General features: G+C 37.4%; 1 protein-coding gene and 1 non-coding gene across 2 annotated transcripts; one reads left to right on the forward strand and one right to left on the reverse strand.

Annotated features, from left to right (window-relative positions):
• Nucleotides 1-864: 864 nt before the first annotated feature.
• On the reverse strand, nt 865-1,659 carry LOC120077811. Its single transcript, XM_039031873.1, has one exon. The coding sequence runs from the start codon at nt 1,657-1,659 to the stop codon at nt 865-867; it is 795 nt and encodes a 264-aa protein (XP_038887801.1).
• Nucleotides 1,660-2,812: 1,153 nt separating this feature from the next.
• LOC120070422 lies at nt 2,813-2,919 on the forward strand. Its single transcript, XR_005479915.1, has one exon. It is a non-coding gene; the product is annotated as a small nucleolar RNA R71 (small nucleolar RNA).
• Nucleotides 2,920-12,673: the final 9,754 nt, after the last annotated feature.

Here is a 12,673-nt window from a genome sequence, read left to right on the forward strand (position 1 = left end):
TAGAACCCTGCGTGTCCTAAGAAACTCCTTAAAGATTTCACATTTGATGGAGGTGGAAGTTTTTCTATGGCTTCAATCTTTGCTTTATCCACCTCTAGCCCATTCTTTGAAACCTTGTGCCCAAGCACAATTCCTTCTTTAACCATGAAATGGCACTTTTCCCAGTTCAGCACCATATTAGTCTCTTCACATCTTTTCAATATATTCTCTCCAAAGTTTTCAGACAGATTTCATATGTTTGCCCATAGACTGAGAAATCGTCCATAAAGATTTCAACTGAGTCTTCAAGGTACTCGGAGAGATTGCCATCATACACCTTTGAAACATGTTGGGCGCATTGCATAGTCCGAAAGGCATGCATTGAAAGGTAAACGTTCCATATGGACAGATGAACGTGGTCTTTTCTTGATTCTCTGGTGCGATCATAATCTTGTTATAGCCTACATACCCATCAAGGAAATAGAAATAGTCAATCTCTGATAGTCGATCGAGCATTTGATCAATGAAAGGTAAAGGGAAATGATCTTTCTTTGTCGCCACGTTGAGTTTTCTATAGTCCATACAAATCTGCCAACCTGTGACAGTCCTCATGGGGATTAACTCGTTGTTTGCATTAAGGACTACTATCATCCCGCCCTTCTTGAGAACGCATTGTACGGGGCTAACCCACATACTATCGGTGATAGGGTATATAATGTCGGCATTTAACCACTTGATGATTTCTTTTTTAACAACTTCTTTCATTACAGGGTTCAACCTGCGTTGATGTTCTATCGAGCCTTTCTTGTTTTCTTCAAGCCGAATTCTAAGCATGCAGTACGTCGAGCTAATACCTCTGATGTCTGCGAGCGTCTGTTCGATTGCTTAGATATATTTCTTCATGATACTGAGCAGCACAGTTTCTTTTTCTTTGGGTAATGCAAAGGATATGATTACTGGCAATGTTTCATTCTGGCCAAAGAAAACGTACTTCAAGTGATTTGGTAGAGTTTTCAAATCAAGTGTAGGTGGTTGGTATAAGGAGGGTTTCTGTGTTTTTCTTTCTTCATCCAAATTCAACATTTCTTCATTGTTCATTGTTTCTGTTATTGCATGGCAAGTTTGTAAGGATGTTGTCGCATCCTCTCTTTCTTCATTTTCTTCCTTGAAGGCCCAATCTTCAATGCAAATGTGTTCATCGTTGGAATCTGATAAGCCTTCATCTTTTGGGAACTCCATTACATTGATAATATTAATCCTATGCTTCTTTCCATTGATACTCATTGTGATTTCTTCCTTGTGCACATCTATTTGAGCACGACCAGTAGATAAGAATGGTCGTCCCAATATGAATGGCACATCTTTATCCCCCTCATAATCTAGAATAATGAAGTTTGTAGGTAGAATGAATTTGTCGATTGTTACCAAAACATCCTTTAATTTTTCTTCAGGGTGTACCATGGACCTATCTGCAAGTTGAAGAGTCACCGTTGTGGGTTTTAGTTGACCTACATTCAATTGTTTGAAGATTGAAAGGGGTATTAAGTTTATGCTTGCCTCAAGGTCGCACAATGCTTGAACAATGTAGATCCCTCCTATTGAGAAGGGTATTGTAAAGCTGCCTGGGTCACGCATCTTTGGTGGGATTATAGTATTTGATTCTTGTGTTAATGCCACCATGGCAAATTTTTCTATGCTTCTCTGCTTCGAAACAATATCTTTCTAAAACTTGGAATACACCGACATCCGATCTATCGCTTCTATAAATGGAATATTTATGTGTAGTTGTTTCAATTTTTCCAGGAAGTGATGATATTGACCTTTATCGTTTTGCTTCTTTTTCAGTCTTTGAGGGAATGCAGGTAGTTTTACTTTTACTGTTTTATTGTCCGGAGGTTTAGATGTGATCATATCTTCAGGTTCCATAGTCTCAGACTTCTTTGACTCAGTTTGCAACAATGGTTTCTTTGATTCAATTGCATGTTGCTCCATTGAATCGGTCTTGCTAGGCTACTTCCTGACTTCTACCGTCGCCTTTCCACTTCTTATGATAACTGCTTGGCAGTGTTCTTTCCCTATATTCCCTGGATTGCGTGGAATCTCAGTTGAGCTAGGCAATGTCCCTTGCGGTCTGTTCTTCAACTCTTCAACAATTTGTCCTATTTGAATTTCCAAATTGCGGATGGATGTGGCTTAGTTCTGAAGGATTGTTTCATTCTTTTCGATGTATTGCTTTAACAAGTTCTCCAGGGATGATGATGGTGGTGTTTGAGAGCTACTAGCTTGTTGTTGCTGTTGTCTGTTAGTTCTTTGGAAAAATCCTGGTGGTTCTTCTCTTTACGCCATAGGCTGACTGCCTTGTTATTGGTTGTTCTTCCTAGCGAAATCAGGGTGGTTTCACCACTCTGGGTTGTAGGTTTTTGAAAAAGGATTGTTTTTTACAAAGTAGATTGATTGGGGATTTCGTGGACACTCCTCAATAGAATGCAGTTCTTCACATGCAATGTAGTTGGTGCTTGTTTGTTCTAGTGCATTGACTTGCCCACTTTGAGTTATGGAATTTTTAATTGCGGTGCCTTGCAACAAATTTATCATCGCATTCATCTGATTTTGCAATGACGCGATGGCACTATTACTTGTATTACCTTCTCTGGATTTTTCTATTTGATCACTTTCTTGCCAATCTTCGTGGTTTTTTCGAGATGCGATCAAGAATTTTCTTTGCCTCATCATATGTCTTGTTCAGCAAACCTTCTTCTGCTGCCGCATTGGAAGCTTTCTATGATGCAGAATTGAGTCCATGATAGAAAATTCCATTTGGAGACAATCCGGCAATCCATTGTGTGTGCAGTCGCGTACGAGTCTCTTGAATCTCGCCCATGCGTCATTGAGCGGTTCATCTTCTTCTTGTTCAAAATTTGTGATTAATTTCCTTCTTCTGGCATTCTTTGTGGGAGGGAAATACTTCTTCATAAACTTCTCCACAACTTGTTCCCATGAAGTTATCTCTCCTAGTTCGAGAGAGTATGCTCATTTTCTTGCTTTGTCGCATAGTGAAAATGGAAATAACGTGAGTCGAACCTCTTCTTGGGAAATATTAGGGAACGCAAAAGTGTTACAAATTTCAATGAAGCTTTGTAGATAGTGATGGAATTCGAGACATACGCAGCGGAAAAAGGACCTAATTACACTCTAATTGCTTTTAATTTAAAGGAAAAAACATGCAATTTGAAGGGAAAAAAACAATAATTAACTTATCTTTGAAGCTCCCAAGAACCGCTTTTCCTTGCTGAATCTCGACCCAAACTCTTTCGGACCACCACTAGAGTTGACCTATTATCCTCTGGACTCAGAACCGAGTTTTGGGACCCGGTGGATGAAGAAAACCGAGAGAAAGAAAGAGATGGAAAAAAGAAATGGAATTTTGGATTAGGTTTGGGTTTTAAATTTTTCTCCATAAAAATATGATTTTTCTAGTCCAATTTTACAAAAAAAAATTTGACAAAATGGAAAAACCTTTTTCATTCAAAATGAAAGCCCATTTTATAGAAAAAACCATGCAACAATTGCATGAACCAAAATCCATAAAAACCCAACACCTATAATCTACTATCTTAGTGAGCTTAATGTCTCTACTATAAGCTAACACCTAGCCCACTATTTTGTTAGTAGAATTATCCAACAAAATTTTGGATTTTCCCGCTAACTTTAGTCAAAGGGCAAAATAGTCATTTGTTCAAAGTCAAACTTTGACCAAAAAGTAAACATTTTGACTTTTTATGATTTTTTCCGTGTTGACTAATTTTGACCTCCCGAGCATGAATCCACATTCATTTTCTAGAAATTTAAATCACAATTGAATATAAAGTCGGTCAAAGTTTGACTTTTCAAAGTCAAAAGTCAACTTTTTGACTTTTTACATCTTGACCATTTCCATCGTTTCCGAACTTCTGAATATGAACATATTCATATTCTTGATATTTAAATCACATTTAAATATTAAAGCTGTATCTCTAAACTGAAAAAACCCGACCACTATATCACATATACTTGTCGGTTTCTCTCTCTTCACCAAATTCGAACAATTCAAATTATTCTATCATAATGTTTTAAGTTTATTCCATATGAGCTAGTAGGAAAACCTAATGGACCTATAGAACATGGGCTCCAACAATCCGAGATTAGCTAGTTAAACTCTTTAGACAAAGCTAATCAACATTCATTAACTAACGGGTCATTCCAATATAGTTCCGTAGTTGCACTCCGCTCACTATAGATATATTTGTGTCCATTTGATACAACCATGATTAGTAAGCTAATCCTTCACAGGTTGTTTGTAATCTCGGCTGGGTCATAAAAACCGTTTTACTCCCAAGACTACATCTTGTTCTTTAAGTTCCATTGATCCTCTAATGAACAATTGGTTTAAGGTCCAACCTATAAACCGAATCCCTCTCGGGCCAAGGAGAGGGTGGGGCCCCTTGTTCAACACCTGGATTCAGTACTAAAGGGAACAACCTATCTACTATCTATATAATGGGTATGAGTGAATTCCGTCTTGCGCCCTATGTTCCCAACTATCCACTCGATCTTACCCCTGAAATGGGAGGCTTATTAGGCCAACGATATTGAGTTGCCCTCACCTATGCAGATCTAAGGATAATTCCGAGTGAACATAAGTTCATAGTTAGCTCAGGATTAAGATAAGTTACCTAGGTCATCAATTAATGTAATAGTCAGTTTTATACATAAAACGACATTTAGAACGTAAAAAGTGACTATTTCATGGTTCAGTCTTATGAAAACTCATTGCATAGGATGCCCCCACTCACATATCTCTATATGAATGATTCAGGATCGCATCGTTTGTACTAACTACAAAGTGGGCCGCATCCATAGTGTCCTCAGAATAAGGCGGCCAACCTTATTCATATAATATAGACCATTTTGGCTATATATTTCAACTTGATTCACATTTATGTCACTACAAAAAGTTCAAACTACATTAAATAGCCTTAGGACCTTAGTTTATTGGATTCAAGATTACAATTTCAATAACAACTTTATCGAAAAACAAAACAGAATATGTTTATTAATTTATAAACTACGAGTTTTAGGATATAAAATCCAACAAATTCCCACTTGGACTAAAACTCCTAATGGAGTATCACAATGTTGAATTTAAGTGAGAAAAAAATGAGTACAATAAACATGTGAATACAATAAACTAGGGCATATACCCAAAAGTTATCCCAGTTGTCCTAGTTTACAAACTTCATAGACCTAGACTCTGTAGGTGACCTTCAACACTTTATCCGTCAGGGCTTTTGTAAAAGGATCAGCAATGTTTTGCTCAGAAGATATCTCGGTTACTACAACGTCTCCACGATGTACAATCTCCTGGATCAGATGTTATTTGCGCTCAATATGCTTACAGCGCTTGTGGCTTCTTGGTTCTCTTGAATTTGTAACTACACCACAAGTAGCTACGTATTCAGCTTCCATTATGGAGTCAGCTATACAGGTTTGTTTTACACTTCTCCACACTACTGCTCCTCCGTTAAGAGTGAACATTGATCCAGATGTAGACTTTCTAGCATCTTTATCAGTTTGAAAATCAGAGTCAGTGTATCCAGTAAGGATCAAATCCTTAGTACTATACACGAGCATGTAGTTCCTCATTCTCCTAAGATACTTGAGGATATTCTTAACGACAGTTCAATGATCATATCCAGGATTGGACTGATACCTACTGACTATCCCTACTGCGTAGCATATGTCAGGTCTAATACATAACATTGCATACATCAGGCTCCCCACTGCGGAAGTATAGGGAATGTGTCTCATATCCTCAACCTCTTGAGGTTTCTTAGGACATTGATCCTTTGACAAATGAATTCCATATCTGTAAGGTAACAGACCTCTTTTGAATTCCCTGTATCTTATACTTGAAACATTTTTGTTCTATATAAGTTGCTTGAGACATGGCTAGTATTCTGTTCTTGTGGTTCCGAATAATCTGAATCCCCAGAACATATTGTGCATTTCCTAAATCTTTCATTTGGAACTGCGTTGCTAGCCATTTCTTGATGTTAGTTAGGTAACCTACTTCATTCCCAATGAGTAGAATATCGTCAACATAAAAAACTAAGAACGCTATATTAGAATTGACGATCTTCTTGTAAACACAAGGCTCATCAACATTCTGTACAAAGCCATAAGATTTGATCGCAATATCAAATCTTATATTCCAAGATCTAGAAGCTTGTTTCAACCCATAAATGGATTTTTGAAGCTTACAAACCTTTTGTTCTTGACCCTGTGCAATAAACCCCTCTAGTTGAGCCATGTAGATGCTCCCCTCAAGATCCCCGTTTAGAAAGGCTGTCTTGATATCCATCTACCAAATTTCATAGTCATAAAGGTGGCAATGGATAAGAGTATTCTAATCGACTTAAGCATGGCAACGGGAGAGAAAGTTTCTTCATAGTCCACTCCCTCTCTCTGGGTATAACCCTTTTCCACAAGACAAGCCTTAAAAGTCTGTACTTTACTGATTTGGTCTCGTTTTCTCTTGTAGATCCACATACAACCAATTGATTTTACATCATTTGGTTGATCTATAAGTTCCCAGACAGAATTGAAGTACATAGACTCCATTTCGAGGTCCATGGCTTTGACCCACTGATCACAATCCATTTCTTTTATTGCCTGTTTATAGGTCGATGGATCCTCTATGCCGTCATTAGGTATGACGATTTGTGTTTCTGTTAAACCCAAGTAACGGTCAGGCTGATGAACAACCTTCCAACTACGTCGAGGCATTATCAACTCTTGAGAAGGATGTGACTGACCAGGTGTACTAGTTTTATCTACTACTTTAGTAGATGAACTAGCTCTATCTGTAGCGTCTTTGGAAATTTCATTCAATACTAGTCTACTGTGAGGTTGATGACTTCTTATGTGGTCTTCCTCTAAGAATGTGGCATTTGTCGATACAAATACCTTATTCTCTTGAGGATCGTAAAATAAACCACCTTTTGTTTCTTTTTGATAACCTACAAATAGGCATAGTTTTGAACGACGTTCCAATTTTTTAGGATTTTGCACCAACACGTGTGCCGGACATCCCTAAATCCTAAAGTGACATAAACTACCTTTACACCCTTTCCATAGCTCATAAGGTGTTTTTGAAACACTTTTAGAGGGAACGTTATTCAAAATATAGACAACAGTCTCTAATGCATGTCCTCAAAAGGAATCAGGTAACTCAGTAAAGCTCATCATTGAGCGAACCATGTCCAACAAGGTTCTGTTTCTTCTTTCAGATACACCGTTTCGTTGAGGCATATTAGGTGCAGAGAGTTGTGACTTGATTCCTTGTTCTATCATATAGTCCTGGAATCTTAAGTCCATGTACTCCTCATCTCGATCTGATTGAAGTGTCTTAATTTTTTTACCTAACTGGTTCTCAACCTCAGCCTTATATTCTTTGAATCTTTCAAAAGAATCAGACTTGTGATGCATTAGGTAAATATGACCATACCTTGAATAATCATCAATAAAACTGATGAAATATTCATACCCACCTCGTGCTTTGACATTCATCGGTCCACAGAGGTTCGAATGAGACCTTTTCCAGTAAAAGATCTCTTAGTCATTTTTCCCTCAAGACAAGACTCACATAGAGGTAAAGAATTGTCTTCTAACTGATTTAGGAGTCCATATTTATGTGACCAAGTCTTAAGTGCCATAGATAGGTATTATAAGAAAGTTTTTGTCTTTTATTCTGAGTTTCGACTGTTCTAAACATCTTAGTATTTAAGAAAAAATTTTCTTTAGTTGGTCTTAACTTATATAAGTTGCTTTCAAGTATAACAGAACAAATTTGAATACCTTTTCTGAAAATGAACGCTTCATTAACTTCAAAATATATTTTATACTTTTGTTCCATAATACAAGCGATAGATATTAAATTCCTCTGCATAAGAGGTGCATACAAAACATCTTTAAGTATGATATATCTATCGTTGAAAAACAACTTCAAGTCTCCCACTGCTACGGCCGAGACAACCTCTCCTGTTCTAATCTTGAGGGTGATCTCGCCTTCTTCAAGCTTTTTCCAGGAACTAGTTTCCTAAAAAGAGAAGCAAATATGATTAGTGGCTCCTGAATCCAATATCCAGGTAGAGGTATCATACTCTACTAAACATGTTTCAGCAACTTGTAAATCATATTTACCTGGTGCTTCTTTCAAGGCAGGGGCCTGAGGACATTCCTCAGTTAAGACAAATCTCAAGTCATCTATTACTAGTGTTGAATTCATATTGTTTTTCCATGTTGAGTAATTATCGCCATTTAGTTTCTCGGAAGCTAAGAGTTGATCTAGAGAGCTAGTCATGCTGAAAAGAAAAACATATCCTTTTTAGTAAAAAAAAATTAATCTTTTAAATCCAACCAAGTTTAGCAAAAAAAACTAATAATGTACCCTTCATTATTATATTTTGTAACGATATTTCAATGGTTTAGAATAACCTCTATCGAGGGGTGATCGACTATTCCTCCATTGAACCAAGACTATCTTGACTAGATACTATCACCAGAATAACTTTTATCCCTATAGTAACTCAGTTATCGCTACTTTGGTCAAGAATTTATTAACACTTAGTAATTCTCGTAAGTGTAACCCTCCATTTTCAGACCTCAAAGATCAGAATCATTATGCTCTTGAAGTTGGAAAGACAAGAATGAAAATGGACCTGAGAGGCCTTATCAATTTCTAGAGTTCGCGAAGTTTTGAATCCTATAATACAACCCTCCGATTGGTAAGGTCGTCCAGGGCAGACATGTAGGCGCATTATAGGAATCTCACGGTGCAACCTAATGGAAGAGACCGTAGGATATGTTGACACACTTCCTTCTCCCACTTACTATGAACAAATTCCCCTATTCACCCTAGTATTGACACATGCAAACACTCTCCGAATGGAGTCCGCTCCCAGGGCGGCCCAAAGCCAAGCATGAATCTCACGGTGTGAACTCATAGGGACGCTAGAGCTAAAAGTACATTACTTCTCTCCAACTGAAGTGTTCTAGACGGTTAGGGTATAAAATACTTAGGAATACATTTCGGCTAACTAAACATATCCTAAGTCTAGGTGATTCATCTGAGTATAACTTTTATACTGGATTTTTAACCTACGATGTCTAGATGATAAACAAATTTTATTACCTCACACTGCTCATGCATGCTCATAAAACCGGTTTAACTTATCTCAAACGCTTGCTCGATCTCCAGGTAGTAGGTGTTCCGTGAACCGTCAACTTAAAAACCTTCAACCTTAGTCATCTTATCTGACTTTTTGCCAAGATCTTGCCGAGTGAGTTTTCTTGTAACTTCGGTTTTACATGATATCGACATATTTTCTATGAAAATTGGGATTGCTCGATGGTTAACCTTAAATGAGCATGCATCTTATCTTTGTTATAGATTTTAGGAAGTCTAGGTTATTTTATAACAATTATAAAATAAATTATAATAATTATAACCCTAGAGCATTCATCTATAACATGTTTCCTTCAATCAAACATGCTTTAATTAATCACTTATATTAATACTAAGGCATGCATAGTATATATTTTATAACACTTATAAGATATAACAAATGCATGTCACATGCTTTTCCTATGGTTAAACTATATGGCATACTTAATGCACACATAATCAAAACAACATTATACATCACATGTATAATAGGTAAACAATACTAAAGTGGATCGATTTTGGCATTAAAAACAAACAAATAACTAATTTATTACAAAATTCAGCAACCAGCTTCCCGGAATCGGCTTCAAACACTTTGAACCATCTTGAATCGGCCAAAAAACTCTCGAACCGGCCAAAAAGCCCAAAAACCAAATTGAACCGGTCAAACCGGCTCAACAAGGTAAAACAGACCGGTCCAGACCATCTGGACTGGCTGGTCAACGGAGGCACGGGGCGGGTCGGGTCGACGAAACGCGCGATTCGCGAGCAGGCGACGGGTCGGATCCGGGCGGGGCAGGCAGCGAAGCCAGGTGCGTGTGCGAGGAAGTTTCGGGTGGAGAACCAGGTCGGGTGGTGGAACGGGCCAGATTTTTTGTCGACAGCTGGCGCACGGGGCTTCTCCAAATCGGATCGGATCCAGGCTGGCGGGTCAGGTCTGGGAGCTCTTCTCGGGTCTGGAGACTAAAATCGGGTCTGTAAGTATTTTTCTTCAACCTTTGATTCTGTCCTCTCTTCCGGAATCAAGAAATTACAACCTAATTTCAACTCTAATGACTCTAACAAATTTACAAACCCTTTTTCACACATTAATGCTCATAAACATGTGAGTAATTACAAATGTTCACAAGAAATTTTGAGAAAAAAATGTCAAAATCATAATAAATCCACTTTAGTCCACATTTCATTCAACACTTGACTAGATAGGAAAAAAACACCCACCAAAAGCAATTGAGTGTAATTCTAGCATGCTCTGATACCACATGATGGAACTCGAGACATACGCAATGGAAAAGGACCTAATTACACTCTAATTGCTTTTAAAGGAAAAAACATGCAATTTGAAGGGAAAAAAATAGTAATTAACTTACCTTTTAAGCTCCCGAAAACCGCTTTTCCTTGTTGAATCTTGGCCCGACTCTTTCGGACCACCACTAGAGTTGACCTACTATCCTCTGGACTCAGAATCGAGTTGTGGGACCAGGTGGATGAAGAAAACCGAGAGAGAGAAAGAGATGGAAAAAAGAAATAGAATTTTGAATTATGTTTGAGTTTTAAATTTTTCTCCAAAAAAATGTGATTTTTCTAGCCCAAATTTACAAATTTTTTTTGACAAAATGGCAAAACTTTTTTCATTCAAAATGAAAGCCCATTTTATAGAAAAAGCCATGCAACAATTGCATGAACCAAATCCATAAAAAGCTAACACCTATAATCCACTATCATAGTGGGCTTAATGTCTCCACTATAAGCCAATACTTAGCCCACTATTTTGTTAGTGGAATTATCCAACAAAAGTTTGGATTTTTCCACTAACTTTAGTCAAAGGGCAAAATAGTCATGACTTTGACCAAAAAGTCAACATTTTGACTTTTTATGATTTTTTTCGTGTTGACTAATTTTGACCACCCGAGCATGAATCCACATTCATTTTCTCGAAATTCAAATCGCATTTGAATATAAGGTCGGTCAAAGTTTGACTTTTCAAAGTCAAAAGTCAACTCTTTGACTTTTCAAAGTCAAAAGTCAACTCTTTGACTTTTTACATCTTTGACCATTTCCATTATTTCCGAGCTTTTGAATATGAACGTATTCATATTCTTGATATTTAAATCACATTTAAATATTAAAGCTGTATCTCTAAACTGAAAAAACCCGACCACTATATCACATATACTTGTCAGTTTCTCTCTCTTCACCTAATTCAAACATTTCGAATTATTCTATCATACTACTCTAAGTTTATTCCATATGAGCTAGCAGGAGAACCAAATGGACCTATAGATTATGGGCTCCAATGATCCGAGATTAGCTGGCTAAACTCTTTACATGGAGCTAATCAACATTCGTTAACTAACGGGTCATTCCACTATAGTCCCGTAGTTGCACTCTCTGACTATAGATATATTTGTGTCCATTTAATATAACCATGATTAGTAAGCTAATCCTTCATAGGTTGTTCGTAATCTCGGCTGGGTCATAAAAACCGTTTTACCCCCAAGACTACATCTTGTTCCTTAAGTTTCACTGATCCTCTAATGAACAATTGGTTTAAGGTCCAACCTATAAACCGAATCCCTCTCAGGCCAAGGAGAGGGTGGGGCCCCTTGTTCAAGACTTGGATTCAATACTAAAGGGAACAACCTATCTACTATCCCTATAATGGGTAGGAGTGAATTCCGTCTTGCACCCTATCTTCCTAGCTATCCACCCGAACTTACCCCTGAAATGGGAGGCTTATTGGGCCAGCGATATTGAGTTACCCTCACCTATGCAGATCTAAGGATAATTCCGAGTGAACAGGAGTTCATAGTTAGCTCGGGATTAAGATTAAGTTACCTAGGTCATCAATTAACGTAAGAGTCAGTTTTATACATAAAACAACATTTAAAACGTAAAAAGTTACTATTTCATGGTTCAGTCTTATGCAAACTCATTGCATAGGATGCCCTCACTCACATATCTCTATATGAATGATTGAAGATCGCATCGTTTGTACTAACTACAAAGTAGGCCGCATCTATAGTGTCCCCAGAATAAGGCGCCCAACCTTATTCATATACTATAGACCATTTTGGCTATATATTTCAACTTGATCTACATTTATGTCACTACATAAAGTTCAAACTACATTAAATAGCCTTAGGACCTTAGTTTATTGGATTCAAGATTACAATTTCAATAAAAAATTTATCAAAAAAAAAAAAAAAACATAATATGTTTATTAATTTACAAACTACAAGTTTTAGGACATAAAATCCAACAGATAGGTGTCCGGATCTTCACCATGCCATCCTCCAAATTGTCCTGCTTTTTGTATCATCTGTAACATTACTGGCTTCATTTCGAACCTTGATCCATCCAATGTTGGTCTCATGATTCTTGGGGAGAAATCATACAAGTTTGGTGACGCATAGTCCCAGATGGGTC

Source organism: Benincasa hispida, chromosome 1, assembly GCF_009727055.1.
Source record: "Benincasa hispida cultivar B227 chromosome 1, ASM972705v1, whole genome shotgun sequence".
Classification (NCBI taxonomy): domain Eukaryota; kingdom Viridiplantae; phylum Streptophyta; class Magnoliopsida; order Cucurbitales; family Cucurbitaceae; genus Benincasa; species Benincasa hispida.